This window comes from Aphanomyces astaci (genome assembly GCF_000520075.1).
Source record: "Aphanomyces astaci strain APO3 unplaced genomic scaffold supercont1.40, whole genome shotgun sequence".
NCBI lineage: Eukaryota > Oomycota > Saprolegniomycetes > Saprolegniales > Verrucalvaceae > Aphanomyces > Aphanomyces astaci.
This window is the reverse complement of record NW_009798303.1, coordinates 372,735-399,191: the sequence shown is the minus strand read 5'-3', so window position 1 is coordinate 399,191 and position 26,457 is coordinate 372,735. Positions and strand designations below refer to the sequence as shown.

The window sequence follows — 26,457 nt, the reverse complement described above, 5'->3', positions numbered from 1 at the left end:
ACTGCCTACTAGTACTGTACTCCAGTGAACTTAGTTGTACTGTGGCAGCATGGCCACAAGATGGAGCAATTGGAGGTCAGTTTATTTACACGAACTATTTACAGGCTTAAATACACATTCGGGGGAGGCTTGGGTGGTGGGGTGGATAAATAGTGATGCGAGGTACGGTGGAAGAGTACTTATTCGTCGTCGGCGCTCCCGATACTGTCGCTGCGACCAAACAAGCCACGGCCGTGTGCGATGCACAAGCCCTTCTTTTTTCGGTACTTGGTGCATCCGTCCACACGACAGTAGTGGATGCCACCGTGGGCACTACACAGTCCTTTGGCCTTGGAATGCTTGGTGCACCCGTCGACCTTGCAGTACCAGCCGCCGCCATGGGCCACGCACAAACCGTTCTTGTGGCGCAGTTTATGACAGTCGGTGATCTTGCAATACCGACTGCGCACGTACGTCTTGGACGAGTTCGAGTTGGCGAGGAGCGCGCTGGCGGCCGCAATCGCGGCGGACGACTTGCACATGGGGCTGGTGACGTCGAGCGACGGCAGGTGGTGGTGATGCAGGCGGAGCGCATCAGGCCTCATGCGCGGGGTGGTGAGCGCGCCCATATCGGTGTTGTCGTCGATACCGGTGCTGTGGAATTGGCACATGTCGTTGTGGATGGAAAAGTTGCGGCACCCCCGCACCTTGCACGTGTGGTCGACGCAGAGGCCCCCGACGGTGGCTTCGCGGGTGCAGCTCGAGAGGAAGCACTGTGTGTCGCGTCGAAGGTCCAAGAGCCCATACGCGCCCGTCAAATCCTTTGCAAACGCCGTCGCGCCCATCCCTTTGGTGGCGTCGCGCTGTTGTTTCAACGCCACGGGGTTTAGAAGCGACGAGATCGAGAACGTGGGCGATCGAGTGCGGTCGTCAACGGGGCTGCTGTTGTTTTGGTCATGGTCGAGGACCCGCGGTATCGTGATGGACATCATCTCGCTGATGGACTGCGCGACGGACGGTGGATCTCAAAATGACAACCTCGTTGCAAGGCCGTGGCGTGGAAACTGATTCGTTCGAATATTACTGGAATGGTGTGGAGTGTTCAACTTTGTGGAAATATCGAATCACCGGAAAGAATACAGAACAATTGAGTGCGTGCTAGAAACACTTGACATTTGTATGCTTTGGACGACATACTCGGTTAAATGTCAGGTCGAAATCTGCAAAGCCACGCCACACGCCGCCTTTTTGCATACCATAGTTGTATATAATCATCGATGTTGAAGCGACCAAATGTCATAAATCGATTGACATACTAACACTTTGTATAATTCAGCTTTGATTTTGTGAAAACAAAACCTTGATAACACGGACATAACCAGAGTGTTCCATGACCAGCCTGGCGACTGCAACGACACCAAGGCGGCGTCGACAGTGTTAGCGGTGGAGAAGCTAGGAGGACGAGAGGAACGTGTATGGGAACAAGGGTAGATTTCCTCCAGAGGAGTGCCTTGGCATGCTGTATATATGTAGCGAATTCGCCTCCCCACTGTAGGTCGTCGAATCTTGTCCAACGGCGCCAACGACGATAGTTTGCGTTGTGTACAACTCCCCTTCTTCGCCACATGAAGATGTGATGAAGCTCGACGTACAGTACGACAACCTCAGAGGTGGCGTCGGTTCAGACACCTGCGACAGAAAAAGCCCATATCGACCTCTTCTTCTAGCTGGGGTAGAAAGGCAACACGACGTACATACATATTACTAGTAGTGAATGTGCTTGGACAGGCGAAAGGCAGTCGGTACCTAGTATGTATGTATGTACGTACGTACTCATGTGAAATGATGGAATTGAGCAGCGTGCTGCTCGCGTGCATGGTTAGTATGCGTGAACTGCGACCAGGTGTCGTCTGTGGAAGGGACATCACATCTCGTCCTGCAACCAACGGTGTCGAGTCTGTCGTTGAAGTTGACGAACGAACGAGCCAATCGCCATGTGGCTCGCTAACTCACAACAGGCACGACCGGATGTCGAAGTTGCACGGCAACTTCGTGTGTCGAGGCGACTACTACCAATCAAAACGTGGCAGCACGAAGGGACGATAGGTAGGTACATACATACCAATCCTACATGTACACTTGTAGCATGTACATACCGAATGACCGACCGGGAGGTGACAGTTGTAGCATAAACCATAGACACCATCCAAGTGGCTGGCCAACTGATTGCCTAACATAACACAAACATATCGTAGAGTCTCATACGCAGGCAAGGTTTTGCTGTGCGGACGGATGTCAATGTATCGTCACTGGAACGTCGAAGCTACTCTACTAGTACTGTACTACATAGTACTCGTACTATTTGGTATGTCATGTCGATCGGTCATACTGAAACCACATCGGTGGACTTCGATCTTCGAGATTCTCGCCACGGATGGCGCACGGCTGTACTTCCACTGTCGCCAGGAGGAACATTGCGTCGTCTCAGCCTTTGATTCTATTGAGATCTTGGGGCATTGTACTGGTAAACAACCGCCCCACTGTACAGTACACCCACTGTAGTACATGTTGGACACGAGGTGAGAGGAAGTACTGGAGTATCAGCAATTAGTTTACTGTTGTTCCGTAATCATTTGGGCCTCCTGACATACAAAACCCAAGTTATTTCTGGCACATAGCCAAATCATGTGTAAATTCAAAACAACTCATTCCAGCTTGAAGTGCATCATCAGTGGTTAGCTAGCGCTAACCACTGATGATGCAGCTTAATCCCGGGAATAGCATTGTGTGGAAGCGCAAGGGGTCCAGGGGTTCCGGGGTTACAGGGGCTCTTGGTAAAAATGATTACGTAACAACAGTACTACTGTTACAGCGACGGAATTGTTCACTGGAGTATGTCGTAAACACGTCAACAGTAACCACAGCATCCCCCACTTGCTGGTGTTGACTGTGAATGGGGGAACTTTGGAACGTTGGTGGAGGATTCGCTAACGTTACCCCGAATATGACGTGGCAGATTTCCATCGCATTTCTTGGTGGCGGTGTCCACCGTGATCTCAAAAAGTCACAGCCTTTTGAAGTTGTTGCGCAACTTTCCAAGTGACCACAACCGTACGTAGGCGATAGATTGTATACGTACCGGTACCCAGGACAGGCAGGCGGGGGGGGTGTTTCAGAAGGTGAAGTACAGTATGCGACTTGGTGCCGCGATGGAAGAAGAGGGATAGCGTCGATCTCATGCGTGCGAAGCGGGTCAAGGAGAAGCTGTGTACTGCCCTGGCAACTTGGGTGGTGAGCATGCATCGCATAAACATGATTATGGCGTGGTTTGGCAAACGTAAAGGGTGTAGAGACTCCAAGTTCCAACCAGTGATTCACCATGTCTTGCGTATTGAAAGCGCCAGTTGAGGTCTATAGTGGCAATGGTGGGAATGACAATCAACCGAGAAAGGCCAGTCGCCATAACGTTAGGTTTCATTGCATGGCCATAGTACTGTACTGGTACCGTATCCCTCGATTCTTTCACGGTTTGTCCTACATATGCATTGGGAAGTTTCCACTCGAAGGGCCGGCTACACGACAAACATCCAACCGGTTGTACTGTAGTAGCCATCAGATGCACGGCTTGAATGTTGGACAAGCAATGGTCATGTGGGTTGAGAGTACTGATAGACCTCCTGGCCCTATGAAGATGTGCCTTGTTGACGCCGCCATCAATTCCTGCCCGATCGTGAGTGTCCACGTAGTCACCCCCTCCTTATACTCGACGAATAATCCACAATAAACCAGGCGACCTCCTGTACGGCGGTCCTAAAATGGGGATGACAAAGGTTCGGATATGTACGTAGCTGGGTACTGTAGTCGCCACTGAAACGGACGCAACTACATACTCGGATTGCTCCGCCAACCAGCGAAAGTCGATGGAGACTGCAGCACGGTCGTATCGCCGCACCTAGCCACCTAGCTCATGGCTAGCACTCAAACCACTTGTTCTCTCGCACAGTGTCGAGCTGAATTCACATGGATTTCCAGGCGCGACTCCGGATGCTGCTTGGCGCCGGCGGTACAATCTTCTATGCATCAAAAGTCAACGCATATGCGCGAGCTGCATGACTCCGTCGACCAAGACGCCAAGCGCTTGACCAACGACAAGCATGTCGTTAGCAAGCGACTGAGGATACGCACATCATCGTCCGAACGGCGGCTGCCATCGCCGACCAGAAGCACCTAGTCCGCCCATGCCTAGGATCCAAGCGGCAGGCCTCGTTTACCCTCGCCAAAGCTATCTTGTTCGACGGTGAACCATCCACAAGCATGAAAAGCCAGTGGAAAGGTGGCAACGAGGCCGCTATCAACCCAACAAAATACCTGCCAACTCACCGTTCCGTGCTTCAAAGGCTCCGTTGTCGATCGAGGTGCGTATGGGCGACTATCGTAGCTACGCTACCATGGCGTTCATATTCTTCTCGTCCTTACTCTAGCCCGCTGTATAGCCTCATTCACTCTGGTGCGATCTCGAAATAAGTCGTGTATCCGTACACTGGCTTGTAGGCCTGTTAACAAGTCATATGAATACTAAGTTAAATCCGAGCACTACATATAGCAAAACTACCTTGATCGTGTTGAATAATATACTAATGTTTAACATAAACTGGATATTTATGTTGAACTGCAATATAAATGACAGGATGTCTTTACTTGTTGTGTCGTCTACTTTGTGGTCATCCCTTCCGGATAATCTATCGATTCCATAATTCTGGCGAACACAACGCATTTTGCCACGTGCTGCCAGGATCGACATGAACAACGGTGGGTCGGACAACGATGTGTCATGCAGCGTATCTGCATCTGCGTCACCCGCTGCGGCGCCGCGATCTGGGGATTCAGCGGTGGCCAACAATCGTCGTGAAACCCACCACGAAGTGTTTGGTGGTACGTTTGACATGTTTGGCCTTGTTGCACTCCAACATCTCTCATCTTTCGATGCATGCGTTGCGTAGATGGAAATTTGAACATGGTGATGCTCGTGGTTATCCTGGTGCACTTGATGCAATATATGATGCGGGCTCCTTGTACCTGTTAATCACTAAAAGCACTTTCGGTCGATGATACTTTCGTGATATTCTTCCCATTCCTGGCGCGTGATTTGAATGTCCTTGAACGTCGGCAGCGAGGCAAACATACTCCCGCCGATCCACGCCGCCATCTTGCGATGCGTGTTGTACCCTCGTTCTCTTGAGTTGTAGTCTGGCACGATGCGAATGTCGGATTCACCGAGCTTGGTCTGCAGCTCCTGATGCAGTCGATGGGACAGTCCTATCCAATCGTGGTCATGCCACGTAGAGCACATGACCCGATCCTTCTACCTGGCATCATGGTCGTGCCACCCGCTAACACGACCGCGGCGCGCAGGTCCTTTTGCAAGTCCTTGTCGCACATGGAGATGGCTTGGCATGCCAAATCGGGCAAACTCTTGGCATGTTTAGCCGGGTGATCATCTGGCAACTGGATGGGGTGGAACAGCACGTCCGTGGCCTTGGCTCGTACATCCGGGTGGATCGAAATCACCGTTCCGTCCGGCAGCTCGTACGGCTTGGGGCTGTGGTTGTTGATGGAGGTTGCGTCGTTGTTGTCGTTTTCTGTGCATGAATGAATAGCTCTGAGAAGTGTACAGTGGTGGTGTCGTATACCGAGGATGCTCAGTGGCGGCGTGAAGCAGTGGCTTTCCTTCATGTCGGCAAACATGCAATGCGAAAACGACTTTAGCGCGTGGCCATGGCGGTTCAACAGCAGTTCCAAGTGCTTGGTGATGTCATACCCACCAATGCCCAAGTGCAGCGTCGCATGGGGCAACGCATACCTGCATACAGTACAGAAAGACTGGATCTCGTACAAATATCCATATATATATATATGCATACACTAATAAGTTAAATACCGTATTTGTCGTTGATCATGAAACGTGCATATAATTATATATACATCAATCTCACAGTCAACTCAATTATGCAAATGGAATATTTAATAATATATCAAATTGAATTACAATGTGCAAAGGTACGACAACTAACGGTAGATCGGATTACCGTGGATACACACACATACATAGGCATATACTACGTAGTACTACTGATGTACTTTGTAGATACAAACGTACGACAATTCCATATTTCGACATTTAGATGGTACGTACCCCTCAAAGATGGGCACTGCATGGCTGGATCCGTGACCAGCTTCGAGCACCAGACCCCGAGTACGCCCCGACGCGAACAACGACAGCACACACTGCTGCATGCTGTAGAACGCTGTGGTTTTGAACGATTCAAACATGATCTGCGCCGTCTTTTCCAATTGGGCCTTGGGTGTCGGCGACGACGACGTGCACAGCACGGGCATGCTGATCGCCTCGGGGTTCATGCGCATTTCGTGCTCAAACGTGTAGTCCCACACCTTCTCCATGGCGTCCCAGTCCGTGATCACACCTCTCTGGATGGGGTCCACCATGTCCAAGTGCTCCCGAATCGCATGACACTCCTTTCCGACAAAGTACTCGCGGTCTGGCTTGACGCCAGCGTTGTGCGACACGAGCCAGTCCGGGTTCCGAGGCTGTCCATACGTCGTCTGAAACGTCCCTCGCGGCGTGTCTTCTCCAGAAAACCCTACTTTGACCAAACCCGACCCATTGTCCAACACGATTGCGCCCAAGTCATCCATCGTGTGGAGCACTTGACGGCTTTTGTGATGGTGGCAGGATTCCGAAAGGTCGCGATCGATATTTCGTTGCTCTCAGCCAATCAAAAGCAAGAATGAACGGGATTGGGTCATTCAAATTGCACATTGAAGTTGATTCACCTTTCGTGCTGCTGGAAATTGAAAATTGCCGTGGCCGCGTTAGACAAGTCCAAATGTGCGATAATGTTCAGAGGGACATTGTAGACGGTACGACAATGCGTATTAGCGGAAGGCAAAGTGCGAAGTATCATTGTGTCAAGGTGACCTTGGCGGAACTGTTAATTGTTTGAATTACAGTAGCAGAAGCCACAAGCTCGTCGGTGTGGCCTTCAAGTTTTGTCGTAAAAATGATCAAATCATCATGTGGATGATGTTCATGCGAAGAAAAAGTGCTCTGACTGGTCTAACATGAGATGCTCTTCTCATTGTGGCCAGGAGCCCTAGGGTTGAGTTGATGGTGACCGTTGAAATCGAAGAACCACAGGGTGCTCGCCGTCCTTGAGCGTCGCGCGCCACGCTCGCACGCCATCCATGGGCGTGTTCTGAACATGGCTGAGGCAATCCTTTACTTGAACAAGGTTTCGTCCGGGTATATCATTGCCCCGACGACTCACAGTCTGGACCACGGGCACGCCAAGCCCTGCATTCCACGCCATGGTCAACCCCAGCACTGGCTGTGTCCGGCGGTTCCACAGCACGTCCACACTTTGTTCGCCTCGGTCATTAAGTAGATGACCATGGTTGGTTCGTTGGGCAGTTTGATTCACTCCGGCTTGCATGTCGACGTTATTCTGGTCGGTGGTCGACCTGGGCGCCAAGCCTGGGTTTGGCGATTTGCAGACGTCACTGTCTGTATCGCCGTCACCACCCACACCCTCCACGTCATCACCACCACCGTCGTCGTCATCGTCGTCTGCCCAGGACATACCGCCACGTCCCGCTGTGGTTTCACGATCCGACGACATGGAATCAAAACTCGTGGCGGACGAACACGACTCGCGGTCTGACGCGTCGTCAAAACTGATGGCGGACGGCGCACGGAGCAAGTCGACTCGGCGGCGCGCCACCATACCTCGTGCCAACGATTGGAGGATGATGCACGCATGAACGCGCTTCTTTCGGAGCGAATATGCACGCCACGCACGCACCAAACGCCGGACAGCCACAAGTTGCTTGGTCAAAACCATCACAGGACGTGCTTGGTGAACGAAAGCCCGTGAATTCACCACATGACGTGCGGACTGGTTGGTGTGAGGACGGGGTTGAAAAGTGTCACGAGAATTTGCAGGGCGGGTGGGGGTGGTGTTGACGGTCGTCGTCCAAGCTGGAGGGGCGTAAGGGGACACATAGGCCGTCGCTTTCTTGGGTGGGTCGGCCCACTTGTTGGGGGGCTGGATGTCGGCAATGACACTACGGGAAGGATCTGTCTTGTGGTCGGCGTTGTAGCCTGTGCTTGGTACTTGCGATGGTGTCGCGTTTGAGTACGTTGGTGGCGTGGCCACTGCGGCACTTGTTGGGCGTGTCGAAGGTTTACTTTTAGGTGGTGGTGACGATTTTTCGACATTCGGTGGCACAGCAGCGTTGTGTCGGGTGGGGAATGTGTTGACCACTCGGTGACCGACGTACATGACAGCGGACGATGCATGGGTGGCGACGTCTTTGCTGATCGTCTTGGCCGAGTGATACGCTTGCTGCATGCTGTACTAGTAATTTCAAATTTTGAGCCACAACAACCACAATATGGCAATGGAGTAATGGAGTGAAGGAGACTTAGCATTGCTTGCATCGTAGTCGGTAGAAACCATATTCCCAGGTATGTAGCGCCGTTTTCATGACGCCCCCTTTTACAGTGCACTTTGGCATCATTGTTGGTGTCGCGAGGTTAACTTCAACTTCAACTTGAAGTTAATGGAATAAGCCAATCAAATGTCAGGAAAAGTACGTGACGCAGGGTGGTCATTGGTTGAATCCACTGGTTGATGCTGCTGTTGACCTGACATTGCACTTCAACCACCACCGGGTGCATCATGGCAGGACCTCCCGCATGAGACCCGCAAAGTAGATGACGAGAAGAGGAATTTCTGACTGTCATAGTTAACTACTTGTACTGCCAAAGCAAGGCAATCGTTCATGCTTCACTCTAAACTGCCAACACGAAGACTACAATCCCTCACCATACATAACAACAATCCCTCACCATAAATTATAATATGTCACCTTGTCTACAACCATGACCACAATATTCAATGCGCCTTCCTTTTGGTGAATAGTGTTGCATGGATATACTTGGAGTATTGGAGGACAACGAAAACCAGAGCTATGTAATATATCATCTCCAAATCACGTTATCACCATACGGTGGGCTCAAGTGTATATGAAGGTGCTTCGCCAAGTATATTTTTTGGCCGTGGAATGCATCGAGCTAAATTGACCGAACTCTGAACCCCTCACCACGAATTCGTTTCACGCCCTGTCTTTGCAAATTGGTTGACGAAACGGCGATTGGTTTCTTTGGAAAACTCCAAAAATAGGTATAATTCAATAAATCCGCCAAAACTGGCATACAAACATCAAGTGCATTTATTCCACCGTCGTGATTTCGAGGGAGATTCCTTGGAATTCACCAATTTTGGGGGAAGAGTGGCGGGGTATCTTATTTCATTTTGAAACTTGCCCCATGCTCGCAGCGTCCACCAAGCGCGCGGCCGCGCGCCACGCCGCCCCCTTCGTGACCTCCCGCATCATGCTGACACCCATGACCAGCATGCAACAGACACGCACCATCTACGGCGGTTTGTACAAGATGGCCAAGAAGATGATGCCGCGCATGTCCAAGACCGAGAAAGCCGCACTCGACAGCGGCACCGTCGGGTTTGACCGCGATATTTTCTCGGGGTCCCCCAAGCTGTCGGCCCTCGACAAGTACTCGGCAAAGCTGACGCCGGAGGAACAGTCGTTCATGGACAACGAAGTGAACGAACTGTGCGAGATGTTGAACGACTACGACATTTTCCACAAGCAAGACTTGCCGCTCGCGGCGTGGAAGTTCATCAAGGAAAAGGGTTTCTTGGGCATGATCATCCCCAAGCAGTACGGCGGGAAGCAGTTTACGGCCCACGGCCATTCCCAAGTCATCACCAAGCTCAATACCCGCAGCACCACGGCCGGTGTTACCGTGTGTGTGCCCAACTCGCTCGGACCCGCCGAACTCTTGCTTCGTTATGGTACCGACGAGCAGAAGAACCACTTTTTGCCTGCTCTGGCGACGGGCAAGCACCTTCCTTGCTTTGGTCTCACCGGCCCCACCTCTGGGTCGGACGCCGCCAACATGAAGGACACGGGCGTTGTTGAAGTGCAAGAAGGTGTCCTTGGTATCCGCGCCACATTCTCCAAGCGATGTACGTCCTTCGTCGTAGTCCAATGTCTTGATCCTGACTGACATGGTCATAGACATCACCCTTGCGCCGGTCGCCACATGCGTGGGACTCGCCATCGACGTCAAGGACCCAGAAAACCTCCTCCAAGGACTGGGGCATGAAGGCATCACGGTCGCGCTTCTCGAACGCAACCATCCCGGCTTGGAAATGGGCCGCCGCCACGACACCCTCTCTGTTCCGTTCATGGTATTTACTCCCCATCTTGCGCCCTATGTAGTGTGTATGTTTGTCTTTTCGAATGCGATCATGTGAATCACCTCTTGCCTGGAATCCTATTTTTTGATATATATATATATATATAGAAATCTAGAAATATATATGTCTGAAACCTGTGAAAATGGATATTTTGAAACATGGTGATTACTGCATCCCGCGTTACTGTAGTTTGCAGTGTTGGTGAGAAAAAACCCGAATATATTTCGTGATATTGTCGTTCTTTTGCCCAAAATTTGGACTTTTGTGCTAAATCGCCAAATCTTAATCAATTCTTTAACTTTTTGCATGTAAAGATCGCCCAGTACTACAGTGTTGCTGACGTCGTTCGACAGCCACAGGTGTCCTAACCCTGTGTACGTTGCTCTAGAACGGCCCCGTAACGGGCACCGACGTTTTCATCCCGATGGACAAGATCATTGGCGGCCAAACGCGCGTCGGGTACGGGTGGAACATGCTCATGGACTGTCTCGCGGAAGGTCGATCCATCTCCCTTCCGGGCGGGGGGGTCGCCGGCGCCAAGGTGTCGGCGGTCGCGGTCGGCGGGTACGCGCGCATCCGCAAGCAGTTCAAGGTGCCCGTGGCAACGATGGAGGGCGTCCAGGAGCATTTGGCGGCGATCGGCAACCACGCGTTTATCACGATGGCGGGTCAGTTCCTCGTCAACGGCATGATCAACCAGCATGAACAACCCGCCGTGATCTCGGGCGTGTGCAAGCAGCAGATCACCGCGCGCGGCCGCGATGCCGTCGTCCAAGCCATGGACGTACTCGGCGGCGCAGGGATCTGCCGCGGCCCAAACAACTTTTTAGCCAACACGTACATGAGTCTACCCGTGGCGATCACGGTCGAAGGCGCCAACACGCTGACGAGGTCGCTGATCATTTACGGCCAAGGACTGACCCGTGCCCACCCCCATTTGTACCCGCTCATCCAGTCGCTCCAACATGGAGATGACGTCAAGTCGTTCAAAATCCACGCGAATGCACTTGTGTGGCATGGCGTGACCAACACGGTCCACTCGCTAACGCGCGCCGTGGGGTACGGACCTATGTATATGATTATTGAATGTGTGGGATGGTTATTCGATACGAGGGGTCAGGGGAGCTGATGTGTACGTACCTGATTCTGATTCTAAGGAGATGGGCCGATATAGCTGATGTGTACAGACCTGATTCTGATTCTGAGGAGAGGGGAGTCGTTATATCTGATTCTACGTCCGTGCGCGTCGAACCTGATTCTGATTCTGAGGAGAGAGGTCGATATATCTGATTCTATGTTCATGCGTACGTATTTGGGGGAATCGACCGGTCGGTGTTTTTCTGATTCTGAGTACGTGCGTTTCAGCCACACCTTGGACTTTACCAAATCCATCGATCGATTTCTTGCCCTATGAATTTGGAATGTGTGTACCCAGTGTGCCCCTGTACACTAATAATATACTAATAGTATATACTAAACTACTAGGCTGTGGAATGGTTTGGAAGCAAGGATTTGATTGATTGGCTATTCGATTCTCACGTTGTGTGTTTGGATTGGTCGATATATTTTGATTTTGTGTGCCGATTTGGTGGTTATTCTCGATGGAGCCAAGTGGGTGGCTATTTATTTTATTATATCATCAATCGGGATTATAATTGTGTGTGATTGTGTATAGACGAAGCCGGTCCAAGGGCGATTTGGTGGGTCACTACGAGTCGCAGCTGAGTCGGCTCGCGGCGAACTTTGCCATCACGACCGACTTGGCGCTGGTGTTGGGGGGCAAGCTCAAGTTTAAGGAAATGATCAGCGGGCGGTTTGCCGATGCATTTTCGAGCTTGTACTTGGGCTATGCGTCGCTGTGGTTTTACAAGCAGCACCACGACACGACCGACGGCCTCGACGTCGTGTTTGATTACGCCCTCACAACACTGTGTTATGACGCCCAGGAGGCGCTCATAGGCATATCGTCCAACTTCCCCATCCCAGGGATCGGGCCAGTCATGAAGGGCGTGGCATTCCCGTTTGGCCGCGCGTACGCCAAGCCCACGGATGCGCAAGTAGCGGCGGTCGCGGAGCTCGTGAGCTCGGACAGCGGCGTGCGCGACTTGTTTGCCACGAGCATGTTCATTTCCAAAGACCCGACGGATCGCATTGCGCAGATCCACCACGCACTGCCCAAGGCCATCCAAGCTGATAAGATGCTCGCGGCGATTCGCAAAGACAAGCGCAGCGCCACCGCCGACGAGCAAAAGCTGATTGATCAAGTCGAAGCCCTGCGCGACGCCATCATCCAAGTGGACGCGTTCGATGCATTGGGGGCCGAGATTGGCGCCCCACACGAGTACAAGCGACCGGGGCTTGTTAACAGTATTTTGGACCAAAAGCCATAAAAACTAGTAACTACTAACTACTACATGCGATGAGAGACATCCTACTAGTACTTGGAAGTATAACGTTGTGGGGAAACGAAATGTACTACTACTTTTAATTGCATTGGAATTGCATGGCTAGTAATATTCATACCTACTTATGTCTATTAAGAATCACTGGTATCCTTACCTTATGTCTATTAAGAATCATTGGTATCATTATTGTATATTCGGTCCCAACCCTGTCAAATCGAATCTCTTGGCGTCGAATCGAATCACGAATCGACACTATTGGCTAATCCAATTTTGAGTGGATTATTTGATTGGCTCTTACAGATAGGACAAGTATATTCAACCAATCAGAACTCCAGCGTGATTCTGCGCGAATTTTGCAAGTTTATAGCGAATAATTCACAATATTCCTACTACGTAGTACTCCGGAGTAATATATATTAATAACAGCTACTATGAATAATACATACAAGTAGGTAAGAAGCCGGCGTGGACACGAGGTGGGGTCTGCGGTCGTCGAGGATGGCTCGGGCGTGGTTGGTGCTGGCGTCGAAGCTTACACGAGCTCAGTTGTGTCTGGAGCCATCTTTTTGGCTGGCGTACAAAACATGATGATGGCGAACTTCATATGGTATAACGTTAGTTAACGTTAAGATTGTTATGTCCTACTCTGGAAAGACAAATTAGGAAGTGTCTATATAATGGTGCATAGTTTTTTCAAAACTGACCTAACATTTGATAGTAAATCCAAGTATAATTGTTGTAGGGCATTTGTACTGTAAAGGCAATGTGCACACTAATTACTTCTACCCGCATGCAATGATGATGTCGACGTGCCTGGCCATGGTGATGGCGCTGGTGTGCGCAGCAACGATCGTAGCTTCGGTCGACTGGGAGATTCTGGAAGACAACAAGTTATACGTGGGTGGTGACCTCCATTCCACGTCCCAAACGTCTATCGACGGATGCGCGGTGGACTGCCGTGCCTTGCCACCATGTGACCGATTCGTCTGGACAAAAAAGCAGGGCGGCACGTGCTACCTCAAATCGTTCGCAAAGAGTACTGTGCCAGCTCACAACGGCGCCGTGGCTGGTCGATTGATGTCGTCCGCGCCTCCATCTTCAGACGCGCCAACGTCCTTGTCTCCAACGTCCACGTCGCCGATTCAAGATCACCAAGTGGGAGCACATCCACTGCCAACAGTCGCGTTCCACACCATGGCCCATGCCATGTGGGCCACTACCGCGTACCCCTTGGAGCTGTTCACGGTGAACCTCACGGACGGCAACCCGCTCTTCCAGTCGCCGCTGCTGGACGAGCGCGGCGACAACATCACCCCGTTTCACCACGTGGAATCGGTCGGTGAGTGCGCTCAAATCACGTCCGTGTTTGCGCTCGTGTTCTTTACGTACTTACCCACGTCTCAACTGTGCATTCCGTTGCAGTCGTCTCCGTCTAACGCTTCCACGATCCGCTTGCGACGGGCGCCACCGCCATCTCTGGCCACCACCAACTCATCAGCCGCTAGGATACCGCCGACGTCGACCGAGTCTGCAGCTGTCGTTCCATTGTCAGTTCTTGTTATGTTTGAACAAGCCACCAAAGCCGCAGACTCGGTCGACGCCTGTGACACTGCGTGTGGAGCGAGCTCGTCGTGCGCCGCCAGTCGTTGGAATGCCAGCAATCATACCCATGCGTGCGTATTATATGGACCCAAGGACGCACCTGGCCATGTCCAAGCCATCGCCGGGTGGATCTCACCACCCTCGATGGTTGTTGATACCACCAACACCACTTCGACAAAAAGTCAAGTGGACAGTACACAGATGCGATCACCACCACCACCAACATCACTATCACCACCATCCAAGGTGCATTTCTTCATCTTGGCGCACCCAGACGACTCGCTGCTGTTCATGATGCAGGACGTCCTGACGGCGATGGTGGAAGACCCAACGGCTAAAGTTGTGTTTGTGTGCGTCACAGCGGGAGATGCGGGACGAGCCGACGGGTGGTGGGAGGCCCGGGAAGCGGGCGCGGTGGCGGCATTGCAATTCATCGCGAGGGTGACTCGGACGTCGGGCAACGACGAAGCCGACAACGGGGATGACGAGGTTCACGAACAACAGGTGCAAATGGACGGATATCCCGTCCTCCAAGTGACTGTGGGATCGCCGCCGTCGCGACTGGTCCAGTACTTTTTACGGCTCAGTGAAGCTGGTTGGAACGATTTGCTCTTTGAGCAAGACCCCAAGGGTAGTAAGACTAGCCCGGTATTAACTCGATCGCAAGATGACAACAACCTGACGACAGCCGCTATGGAACTGCATCTACAGGATGTCCACGCTATCGTGCGCGCGATCATCAAGACCGAGGCGTACGGTGTCGCAGACGTGAGTGTCGGCGCCCAGTCGTGGGCTGTCTCCCCCCACGACGACGACGAGCTCGACCATGAGCTGCACATGGCGACGGGGCAGTTTGTCGCGAACACTGTGATCCAGTCGGTGCCCCTCTGGCAAGACTGCTTGAACCAGCGCTACTACTTTGGGTACCAAAGGTGGCGACACAGCGAAACCATGACCGATCCGTTCCGAATGTACCAGCGTCACATGTGGATGGTCATGAGTAAGGTCGTGCAAGACGAGTACCCCTTAGGGTACCCCCCATGGCTAGACCACGCGCACACGTTTGGTCGGCAGTACATCGACCACTCCATCTCTAGCACCAAAGCATGCCATACCTAAAAACGACGATATGTATGTCTTGGACAAAACCGCCGAGGGCGTGGCGCGATAGACATTTGGTCGGTGTGAAATAGACATTTGAAATATGTGAAGTATGTTTTTCCCTTGTTGAGGGTTGGGATATATATGGACGAAGGAGCAAGTGTTGTAGTGTATAGTGAGATGACGATATGTACGCATCGACTTGTTCGTCATGTGTTGATGGATCTTGGTGACATGTGTATCAAGTCGAGCATGATCTGGACTTCACTGGCTAAGGCAAGAACAACAAGGGAAATGCCAGGTCAACAACTTCAACGAGGAGGGTATCCGGATATGTGACGATTGTCCGGATATGAAACCTGTGAATTTATCAACCACCACAAAGCGCTCATGGAGCCCGACACGAAGGTGCGTTGCCCGCTCAACATGGAGCGCTCGGATGTACGAATCCTAACAATGTTCTTGATGGTAGTATGCGCTTCATCATGCAACGGATCCAAGTACGTTGAAATGGGCTGCCACCATCAAACTCACGCCAGAAGTCCTGCAAAAGCTGCAAGCCGGGTCGGTGTCGATCCGATTCGCCGCGGAAAAGACCGAAACGAGCGTGCTGCGAGTGGATGGCGAGTCGTTTGAGCTGCTGTCGTTCCAGGAAGATCGATCTGTGAGTCATTTATGCACGCTCAAGCGGGAACAACCGTCTTCGTCTGCTGGTGGTGGCGAAGGGTACGCGTTCCACGAGGTCTGTGTCACACTAGCGTACTCCCTCCATCCCTCACGTTGTTCGTGTAGACTGGTCGCATTGCGAAGAAACTTCTCGTCCAACGCATGCTCGATGGGACGGAGAAGGATCGTCTGAAAGATCGACATGCGCAGTGCGTCGTCGACTCGAAGGCGCGCAGTTCCATCTTGCTCGACGACAAACCCGCGACCGGAAGCAAGACCAAAGCCCGTCTCAAGCGCCAAGTCATCTACCTCGATCCATCATCTCTCAAGTCCACAGTCTCCGCCCTCTCAACCTCGACGCGAAAGAGGTGCATATATTCATTCATCACATCAGTGGTCAACTGACTTGTCCTTCAGACGTCTGCCGTCCGCGTTGACGCCCGAAGTCCTGCAAAACATGACGCTGGCCATTGACAAGGACGAGTTGCGGCACCTTCGTCCGCCTGCAAGCAGCGCATCGCCCCATCCCGCCGCCGCTTCCACGGATGCCGTCGAAGGTACTCGCATTGGCTTTTATGATTTCAGCTTCGAGTGTACTCTTGTTCGTTTGAGGGTATGCATGTTGTGGTACTTGAGAGTATACATAATTATATATTGTACATTTCACTCAAATTTGGACTTGAGAGAGTCCTTTCGCCAACTAGCTTTCGAATCTACTAGTATTTCATCTTGTACAGACTATATACAATACAACGATTAGTATATATATATACTGTTTTGCCCCATGCGGAGGGATCAAACGTTTGGATTGGCAGAAATGCGACAGCTCGATGATTTTGATTGGCTAAGGCGGTTCGTTAATCGATTCTATTAATACATTCGACTATTCTGCTGACGGCTCCAGTTTCGAATCGATTGGACAATATTGTCGATTTGATAGAAATTTGGGGAGGGGGTGCTATCGAATCAAACCGATCCACAATCGATCTGATTGGTTGTTGAATTTCATTGAGAAGGTTTTGATTGGCTAATAATTTTGAGCTCATCTGAGGTAGCCAATCAAATCGATTTAAATTCCAACGAGAAACCACAACACGAAATTTCACTCGATTGGACAATATTCCATGGTTTTTTATTCGTATTGTGCATATAGCCATAAAAGTTGGATTTTGTGTACGGATTCTTCACCAAATCCATCGGTCGGTTCTGTATACTGAATTTTGTATCGTGAAGCCATCACACTATTTGAAATCACACACACGAATTTTCGATGGTTGAAGACGAGTGTATTTGATTGGTCCCTTGATTTGTGTTTTGGGTTTTGATTGGTCGGTCGATTGTCTGTCGATTTTGCTCAATCGATTGACCCCCCCCCCACACACACTCCAAATTCGAATCGTCAATATTGTCCCCATTCAGCCAAAACTTGGACTTTTATGCTAATGTGCGCCAAATCCATCCATCTATTGACCTTTAGACTGAATTTTAGATGTAAAACAGTGTCCTGCGGTGATGCCCATCACACTAATTTATTGTTTCTGTAAATTGAACCGATGATTCCCTGCAATCTGATTGGCTAAATTCGTCTGCCCATGTGTCGATCCATTCCACATGTCACTCCAGTTTTGAAAATACACAAATAAACTTTTTTTTTTTCGATCTATTAAACGATAATATTATGAATTCGATACGAATTTCCTGGCCCCATCGAATCGAATAGTATCTCGCCGCCAAATCGAATCACGGATCGACGCTATTGGCTAATCCAATTTTGAGTGGATTATTTGATTGGCTCTTACAGAAAGGACTAGTATATTCAACCAATCACAACAACTCCAGTGTGATTCAATATTGATTATAGTCAAACCACGCCAAGTTTGGAAGTTTATAGCGAGTAATTCACAATAGTCGTGTGTCTCCACATTTGTTTGGCGGCATACATCAAACAACACGTTTTTCACTTTATACCGTGGATAGAAACCGTGGTAAAAAAGAAAGCAAGAAAAAGCGCCGCAGTTCGAGGGGCTCCGTCGTCCACTCGCAAAGCCACGGCGGCCAAGAAGCCCAAGGCTTCGATTCCTCCAATAAGTTCAACCACCCAAGCTGACAGTGTCGACAAATGTACCAGCCAGCCAGACCCGCAAGAAGAGAACCACTTGGAGGCCAAGCAGCCGCCATCACCTGGTTAATTAGATACATATATATGCATGCTACTCGTGCTTCTGTTTTTTTTATAATAGTAATGTATGTAGAGAACCTGCTGGTTCCAGTGCGGACGACAAGCGACGGCCCGCCGCTCATTCGCGCCAAGCGACGGGTGTTATCAGTGGCTTTGAATGCTTTGTCCACGTTTACCCCGGAAGTGGAAGCAGTGTTCAAGCATCACGTTGCCGTGCCACGTACTGTATCCATATATATATATATTGTCATGTCTATTCGATATTGTCCTTTTACCCAAAATTTGGTTTACTTTTGTGCTGAATCGCCAAATCTAGCGATCGATTCTTCTTTGTACTGACATTTTGAATGTAAACACAGGTATCCTGTGGTGATGTGTATCACACTAATTGAAGTCCCACACTAATTCGACGTTGATGATCATTTGCTGCAATCTGATTGGCTAAACCCTACTGCCAATGATTCTTGTGTACATTGATTTGGTAGTGTCGATTCATTCTCCATGTTGCTCCAGTTTAGATATATAAACACTCAACAATATAGTTTTCTATATTAAAAGCACACACAGGTATGATTATTGGTGGAGACTGATACAAAAAGGTAGGAACGGTGCTACCGATTGCAACCGACGAAGATTTCGTGGCTCGACAGACCCAACACGCAGCCTTACTAAGCGAATGGTCGCTCCTGGACAAGGTACACGAATATATATATATATATATAATTAAATATATGTATATATAAACACATTCATGGTCAAATGCAACTTTGGATGTTGTGCCCAGGCGTATGCAGTGGAAAATGTGTTGCATCGGGCCAAGGCAATCACGGGGACGTACCATGTGCCAGCGTATGAAAAGAACGCCAGTCGACGTGCAGAGGTCGGAATATATATATATATATTTTTGAATCGCGTGATGGAAGGATATAATATTGTGTGGTGGGCTGCAGGGTATGACTGTTTTGCAGACGATGTTGGAGCAGATCCATGATCAACTGAGTCAGCTGCATGAAGCAATCATGGTGTACGCTGACGAAAATGCGGAACGACGACGGATGGCCGCGTCGACGGTCTAACAATAGGCGCAGTATTAAGCTAACAGAGCGAATTTCGTGGTTAACAGTTAAGACGTGACCTAACAGTTATTGCCGTAAGTCCAACAACTCTACTCTAGAATGACCGAGCCAATCAAAGTGCACAAACACGCGAAATTTCAACCAATCATCGATTAGTAAAGTTTGGCCCAACAGATTGGCCCAGTCGAAATGTTCATCTTCCACAGTGTATACTCTAGATTAAATAAGCTTAACATGTGGCTTGTAAATTCTAAATTAGCTGCCAGTTCAAATTCGAGCGAAACGGACAACATGCAATGACGCCAGCGATGCCTATTTACACTCTTCGATGTCGATTGGTTTTCTACTAATTACTGTATATTGACACATCGATGGAACAAGCGATGGGGCTGGGCTTGTAGATGAATGTGGTACGTGGTACTTATTATCTATACCTACAGTACAGTGGTTGCTGGTAAAACCCGGCCAGGGCAACTCTCCAAAATTTAAATAAATAACCAAAAGTAGGGATGTATGATTCTGTGTTTTGATTGGATAACTTCATGGGAATATTCGATAACCAATCACAAAGTCGCTTGCCTCTAATTGGCTCGATTCAAATCTACAAATGACGCTTTTCAAATCTGTCAGCAAGTCCAGCACGCATTTCCAAATGAGCACAACCAAGGGAAAACAGACGCGATACACAAATGGCCAGCGCGAGACGATGTTCAGTGTTCTGGAGCCACTGCCACCCAACTCGACCAGCCGGTGTCAGCCGCTTGATGTCGGCGTGATGGGTCCTTTGAAGGCCATGCTGAAGACAGCGTGGTTGCTAGAAGACGACGAACGCAACGGCGACATCTTGACGGCACAAGAGAAGCGTTTGGCCACAGTGAAACGGACGATTAAGATCTGGGATCGTATTTCGACAGACACGATTGTGAAAGCCTTTGATAAAGCGATCCCATCAGTACTTGAGATTTAATTCATTACTAGTACAATTTGATGGTCATGTATTGTGTAAGATTGTTGCGGACACTCGAATATGCGCGTTATCCGGTTTTGCGACGCGTGCGACGCGCATTATCCGGACTCACTGACTTTAGTTTTAGCCAATACATGTCGTCTTCACGGAGTTGCACGAAGTGATTTTCATTATATTTTGATTGTGCGCCATACCACTGAACATAGTATTTTCAAGTCATGGGCAAAAGTTGCACTGGCCGGGTTTTACCGGCAACCACTGTACGTACTATCACAAAGGATGCACATCATGCTCTGGAAGGTGGTCAGACCACCGTAGCTACTTACTAGTATATGGCTTCTACAGAATCCTACACGAAAATAGCAAATGTTACGGCTTCTTAACGTCAAAATATAATGCTCCATCGATTGCAGAAATAGCTTTCGTTATTCATTGATTGTTCAGGATCACAAAAGTATTCTTGCCAAATGTATACGTACTGTATTATATAGTACGTATATCTCGGAGTAGAATGAGTGTATATACTATTAATAATAGCTTTGAGAAACTAAACAACATTATAATATTAGCTGTTGTGGTATTAATTTAATACTACAGTACTAGTACTACAGTGCTGTAGTATGCATAATTGTATGGACATTCCGTATTTCTCAGAGGGATATATATATATATATATATATATATATATACTACAGTAGTATATATATATGAGGGCAAAAGAGCTTCGACAAAAAGTTCGTTTCAAAGGCCACAGTATATTTTAAAAAACCATCTTATCACCACCAACTACTTGTAGTTTGTATGCAATTTCATTTAATCTATTTTAAAACAATTTCGAAACAGATTCCTACGTACCCATACAACAGTACTGGAAAAGCCGCCATGGAAGTTGCGCCAGCATTGCCGTTCCCGACGCATACTACTACCTACGAAGCGCCACCCACAGCGTACATGCCACACAACTTGGAGGAGAACCCCATGCGTGTACAGCATCGCAACACCAGCGTGAAGCTGGATGCGTTGCGTCTGTTGCGCGGTCGGCTGCACGTTGTCCCGTCCAACGCGTTCAAGACCACTCTGGTGCTGCATCGAGGGGACGTGGACCGAGAAGCAAATCCGAGCGGCGGACTCGCCCGTCTCGGCAGCATGGAATCGTTGGTTCTAGACTTCCTTGACGCACAGGACCTCGTGCTGCGTGCGTCGATGGTATGTCATCGATGGACTTCGCTGTGTCGACAAGACGGACTCTGGGAGAAATTTATGACGACTCCCGTGGAAGGATATCCCCTCCGCCTGCTTCTCTCTCTACCTCCCCAGCCTTCCATCATGCCAAATATCCAAGTGTACATGCTGTTCCGGCTGAGCGGGTTAGGTGACGGCCCATTGCTCGGGCGAGCGTTGGACAACATACACGCCGAGCACACAATCGACGAGTCGACGCCTCCCGACGGAAATGAACCCTTAGCCACGCTGCATCTGCTGGAAACCACGTCAGTAGTGTCTATCCACGTGCAGCGCGTCCAACTGCACCGCGAAGATCGCGCCGACCTCGTCCTCCGCCCTCTTTCTTCGATGGAAAATAGCCTGTTCGACGAAGACTTTACTGGTTCGTGTCTATCGCTCCGCTCGTGGCTTCGTCGGTGGACGGCCACGACGCCGCCGCCGCCGCCCGCGTCGACCGACGTGCTTCGATCGCTGCTCCATCAACTTTTACATGGTCTGGTCGCGCTGGAAGCTTCAGGGCTGACACATCACAAGGTCAGCATCCGCACGATCGCCTTGCATCCCATCAAAACGCTGGAACCCAACGGATCACCCGCCGTCGACCAAATACTTGCCGATCATGATGATCATGGAACGATGGCCGTCCCGCTGTTGCAAGTCGCCGGCCATGCGTTCATCAAACGTCTTCCGCCGCGCCGCGATCCAGGAGTCCAAGGAGGTATTGTCCTTTTACCTAAAATTTCGCCAAACCTATTGTGCCATTTCACCCAAATTGTGAGTTTTTTTGCGAAATACAGTGGTTGCATTCGAATAATCTATTTGATCGTCGAATTTAAGACTTGTACGAACTATACAAAGATTAGTCTATCTATATATATATGGTTTTGCCCAATACGGCAAACGTTTGGATTGGCCGAGATTTACTAGAACGTGATTTGATTGGCTTAGGCGGTTCTTGAATTAACACATTCGATTCTGGCATGAAAACAATATCGATCGATCGATGCAAATTTGACGTGTATATATCAAAAGGGGATTATAATCACACTAAATGAAGTTCACACACTAATTAGATGTTGAGGATGGTGTCCTGCAATCGGATTGGCCAAATACACTTTTGTACATTTGATATTTATTCCACGTTCTCCAGTTTAAACAATATAAACACTATAACATGTCGCCGAGTCCGTCTCGAATATTGTGTTTATTTTACCCAAAATTGGATTGACTTTTGTGTGCTAATTTTTTGCCAAATCTATCAATCGGTTCTATTTGTACTGATAACTTTTGAATATAAAACGTGCCTTGTGGGGATTGGGGGTATTACACTAATTGAGGTCACACACTAAATTCGACGTTGAGGAGGATGGTTTCGGATTGGCTAAACCAATGGTTCTTGTGTACATATGTTGGTTGTGTCGATTCATTCATTGCCATGACGTTCCAGTTTGGAGTATAAACACCACAATACCGATCCATGCTGATCCTGTGCATGTCCATGTGTAGCAGCCCCCCCCCTCAACTTGCATCACATGGACGAGTCATTCCACAACCGCTTCTGGACATGCATGAAGAAGCCGCGGGGGGATGGGGGACTGCGCCGCCACGCCCTCGACGACGACGAAGGCCTGCGTGACAGCGCGCCGTCGCCGCCCTTGATCATGCTCGTGTCTTTCATGCATTGTGTGCTCGATATATGCAGCCGAGGGCGATGGGTGACTGCCGACGCCCCTCTGGTCGACTTGACTGTGGCTCCCCCTCCCAACCCCCCAAATGTTGCGAGTCCGCGCTCTTTGTGGCGGACGCTCCGGCAGCCCACCGCGAGCCTTTTACCAGGTACATTGTATGTATATATAGAGAGCGAAATATCATTATATATATATATATATAGTTTTAACAATCGATTTCGTCGTCGATGTGTGTGTGTGTGTTGTTTTATGATATATTGTCTTTATTTTGCCCCAAATTTGGTTGACTTTTGATTCTTTGCCAAATGTATCGATATATCGATTCGTTGTACAGACTTTTTTGCATGTAAAAAGGGTTCTGTATCACACTAATTGAAGTCGTCACACACTACGTCGTGGTTGATACTTGGTCGACGAGTGGATTTGATTGGCTCGTTAATTCGTGATCTGGGGTTTTTGATTGGTCGATATATCGATTCTGTGCCTTCGATTTGGTGATTCTGCTGCTCATACCCACAATCTAATTCATTTCGAATTTCGACTTGATCATATCAGACACTTGCTTCGCCATACACACACACGTGCACAGTGTCTCAGCGCCGGCAGTTCTCACATGGGTGTGCGGAATGATGGGTAGATTGCCGTGCGATGCTGCAATGCGCCGCTCACTTGGTGTATACGGGGGCCCCGTCCATGGCGCCGCTGCTTCGGCATCCGTACTTTGACCGCCCAACGACGGGGGACTCGGTGCTGCCTGTGGACGCCGACGACGCCGTCGACAGCCACACGTTTATGGAGTCGATTAATCAATGGTATGCCGCGGAATTGCCTCGGTATATGGCGGCACCGCAACGAGTCATCGAGTCTACCCAGCGACGACATTTTCAATTCAAGGACGAAGCGTCTCAAAGCTCGACGAGGAGGGGGAAGGGGAGGGGGAAGGGGATGCTACTGCTTCCCCTGTCGTCCCACCTCGTCCATCCGTTTCTAGATGGACCGCTGACGTCGTCGCAGATGGCGCTCGCCCGCTACGGATCCATTTCCGCACCTCGCAACGCAACCTCTCGATGGCTCCAAAGTGTCGCCATATCGCAGGTATACTACATATATACACTCTTAATCATCGAGTATATATTGCCGATTTTAGTCACATATTGGACTGGGCAGTTTATTCGACAAATCAAAGCACAGTTATATACCATACGATGTATACCATACGAAAATGGTATCTAAATAGTTTAACTGGGGGGAAAGCATTGGTCGGACTACCATTGGTTGGAATTTAGGCTTGAAGAAATTTCATTGGCTAGTCGATTGCTTGCCGCTCTTTGATTGGACTAACCAACTTCGAATGCAAAATATATGGTGTAGCTAGGAGTAGCAGCAGACAGACCTCTACGATAGGTATATTTTGATGATCCTAATATCGCGAAAATTGCGGCTTTTTTGTGGCTTTTTTGCCAAATTCCATCGATATATTAAGTGGACTGAATTTTTTGGATGGAAGTATTTTCACACGAATACAAGTTCAGATACATACGAATTCAATGTGGAATTGGTTGTTGAAGAAGGTAGAATTTGATTGGCTACTGGATTTGTGTTGTGGGTTGTTTTTGATTGGTCGATCGATATTGTCGGTCGATTTGAGGCTGCTGGTCATATTCGATTGAGCCCACGCCACTTCAAAGACCTTTGGAATCGACTTGAACCATACTGTGTACTACTACTACTATAGTACCTAATAACCTGGGTTATATATTGTTGTACCCATTGTGTGTTGTTTATTCCTTGGACGTAGCTAGTAGCTACCTCTGTCTACTGTAGCCAGCTAGCTACCTCATGTCATGTTTGGCTAAAAGGAGGCTAATGTCCTCCATGGAAGCTAACTGGTCAACACTTAGGCGGGGACATTGAAGCGGTTGGACTTATCGAAGTGTGTGGATCTATCGAGCCGCACGATCTTAACCAGTCTCAACTTGTTTGGCGAGATTGAGCAACTCATGGTGCCCAAGGCCATGCTAAGGGAGCCCACCGTGGACTTCGTCGTGGCGGCCCTCGCCGGCGGCGCGCTGACCAAGCTCCAGGGCGTTGAAACGTCGTTCAATATGGCGCTGGCCGCTTTGGAGTCGTCATACACAGTGCAGCTGCACATCCTCAATGGAGTGCTTGGTCGCCCGGACGAGATAGATGGGGCTGTGGCTGCATAGATGTAGTACTAGTACTAGTACTAGTAGTAGATTCCTGCGATTTCTAGAGGAGTGTTTTGTCCACCTACTAGCTATTTACAAATATTAGTTTGTATACTGCATGTCAACGAGTTCGTTGTGCCTTGTCACTTGAAGATTGCGGACGACTGGGAGACGGATACTATACAATACTGCCAGTCAATATAATATATATATATATTTACAGTACTGGAAGTATTAAATGATACTATACAATACTGCCATTCAATATAATTTATATATATATTTACTCGAAGTATTAAATGTTAAAATGTTGGTTTTTACGATAACGTTACTTTACTGTTATTAATACATACCTATGTACATTGAAACGTCCGGTTGTCGCGTGCAAGTGAACCGGATAAGCATACTACGGTAACTAGTATGTACATTTGGCATTTCGGAAGTATGGTACTACGTACATAGTACTAAGTTAGCTTGCAAACAGGTGCATGGGAAGTCGCGGAGTGGGTAGCAACATGCTCATGGGATAAGAGTTCCATCAAAGTGGTGTTCAGCGATGCGGAAAAATATATCGTTATTTCTCGATAATATCGTATCGTGCAACAATACTTATTGCCGGATATGACACGTGCGATATCGATATAATATCCAAGGCATCCATTCGATATAGATATATTATCGTGTTTCACATTCGATTTCGATATATATATTGTGCATGGTTGTGTACTTCATCCTAGTATGTTAGTGTACACAACCACGATATACATGCGATATATATGATATATATATATCGAATATCCAATAGTGGCGTGGCGATATCGATATGATATTTTGCTCCATTGCGATCGATACGATATTATATCGAGATAGCTTTTCGATAAGCGATACCATATATTATTTCTTTTAAATCTAGATACGAATCGACACAAAAAAGAAGATATATATCTTGGATGACGATTTCCCAATCCCTAGTGATGTATATGCAGGGGTGTTTACGTCGATGATATCGTACATGAC

At 49.0% G+C, this 26,457-nt stretch overlaps 8 protein-coding genes across 10 annotated transcripts; 5 read left to right on the top strand and 3 right to left on the bottom strand.

The window, feature by feature from the left end:
* Nucleotides 1–61: 61 nt before the first annotated feature.
* On the bottom strand, nucleotides 62–1,073 carry H257_12414 (hypothetical protein). Its single transcript, XM_009839595.1, has one exon. It carries the CDS (start codon nucleotides 969–971, stop codon nucleotides 180–182), a length of 792 nt encoding a protein of 263 aa, XP_009837897.1. The 5' UTR covers nucleotides 972–1,073; the 3' UTR covers nucleotides 62–179.
* Nucleotides 1,074–4,075: 3,002 nt separating this feature from the next.
* Nucleotides 4,076–5,090, top strand: H257_12413 (hypothetical protein; the record flags this gene model as incomplete). The annotated part of the gene is made up of 4 exons (XM_009839594.1): nucleotides 4,076–4,135; nucleotides 4,201–4,394; nucleotides 4,772–4,911; nucleotides 4,980–5,090. 4 exons carry the CDS (start codon nucleotides 4,076–4,078, stop codon nucleotides 5,060–5,062), a joined length of 477 nt encoding a protein of 158 aa, XP_009837896.1. The 3' UTR covers nucleotides 5,063–5,090.
* H257_12412 (hypothetical protein) lies at nucleotides 5,066–6,693 on the bottom strand (the record flags this gene model as incomplete). Its single annotated transcript, XM_009839593.1, has 4 exons — nucleotides 5,066–5,295; nucleotides 5,346–5,618; nucleotides 5,670–5,839; nucleotides 6,173–6,693. 4 exons carry the CDS (start codon nucleotides 6,691–6,693, stop codon nucleotides 5,066–5,068), a joined length of 1,194 nt encoding a protein of 397 aa, XP_009837895.1.
* Nucleotides 6,694–6,972: 279 nt separating this feature from the next.
* Nucleotides 6,973–8,550, top strand: H257_12411 (hypothetical protein). Its single transcript, XM_009839592.1, has one exon. The coding sequence runs from the start codon at nucleotides 7,489–7,491 to the stop codon at nucleotides 7,816–7,818; it is 330 nt and encodes a 109-aa protein (XP_009837894.1). The 5' UTR covers nucleotides 6,973–7,488; the 3' UTR covers nucleotides 7,819–8,550.
* An 803-nt stretch (nucleotides 8,551–9,353) lies between these two features.
* H257_12410 (hypothetical protein) lies at nucleotides 9,354–12,847 on the top strand. The gene is made up of 4 exons (XM_009839591.1): nucleotides 9,354–10,109; nucleotides 10,162–10,334; nucleotides 10,732–11,402; nucleotides 12,019–12,847. Exons 1-4 carry the CDS (start codon nucleotides 9,389–9,391, stop codon nucleotides 12,731–12,733), a joined length of 2,280 nt encoding a protein of 759 aa, XP_009837893.1. The 5' UTR covers nucleotides 9,354–9,388; the 3' UTR covers nucleotides 12,734–12,847.
* A 686-nt stretch (nucleotides 12,848–13,533) lies between these two features.
* On the bottom strand, nucleotides 13,534–15,575 carry H257_12409 (hypothetical protein). Its single transcript, XM_009839590.1, has one exon. It carries the CDS (start codon nucleotides 15,187–15,189, stop codon nucleotides 14,842–14,844), a length of 348 nt encoding a protein of 115 aa, XP_009837892.1. The 5' UTR covers nucleotides 15,190–15,575; the 3' UTR covers nucleotides 13,534–14,841.
* A 257-nt stretch (nucleotides 15,576–15,832) lies between these two features.
* On the top strand, nucleotides 15,833–19,422 carry H257_12408. 2 transcript variants are annotated; one of them, XM_009839589.1, is made up of 10 exons: nucleotides 15,833–15,859; nucleotides 15,924–15,951; nucleotides 15,994–16,193; nucleotides 16,244–16,485; nucleotides 16,535–16,674; nucleotides 18,095–18,301; nucleotides 18,370–18,516; nucleotides 18,900–18,991; nucleotides 19,081–19,176; nucleotides 19,247–19,422. In XM_009839589.1, exons 1-10 carry the CDS (start codon nucleotides 15,842–15,844, stop codon nucleotides 19,370–19,372), a joined length of 1,296 nt encoding a protein of 431 aa, XP_009837891.1. In that variant the 5' UTR covers nucleotides 15,833–15,841; the 3' UTR covers nucleotides 19,373–19,422. The 2 variants fall into 2 exon arrangements, with proteins under 2 accessions (XP_009837891.1, XP_009837890.1); XM_009839588.1 differs by having other exon boundaries at nucleotides 15,924–16,193.
* A 1,727-nt stretch (nucleotides 19,423–21,149) lies between these two features.
* H257_12407 lies at nucleotides 21,150–25,619 on the top strand. Of its 2 annotated transcripts, none has more exons than XM_009839587.1 (4): nucleotides 21,150–22,281; nucleotides 23,073–23,399; nucleotides 23,889–24,346; nucleotides 25,153–25,619. In XM_009839587.1, the coding sequence occupies exons 1-4, from the start codon at nucleotides 21,222–21,224 to the stop codon at nucleotides 25,456–25,458; spliced, it is 2,151 nt and encodes a 716-aa protein (XP_009837889.1). In that variant the 5' UTR covers nucleotides 21,150–21,221; the 3' UTR covers nucleotides 25,459–25,619. The 2 variants fall into 2 exon arrangements, with proteins under 2 accessions (XP_009837889.1, XP_009837888.1); XM_009839586.1 differs by having other exon boundaries at nucleotides 23,070–23,399; nucleotides 25,153–25,487.
* Nucleotides 25,620–26,457: the final 838 nt, after the last annotated feature.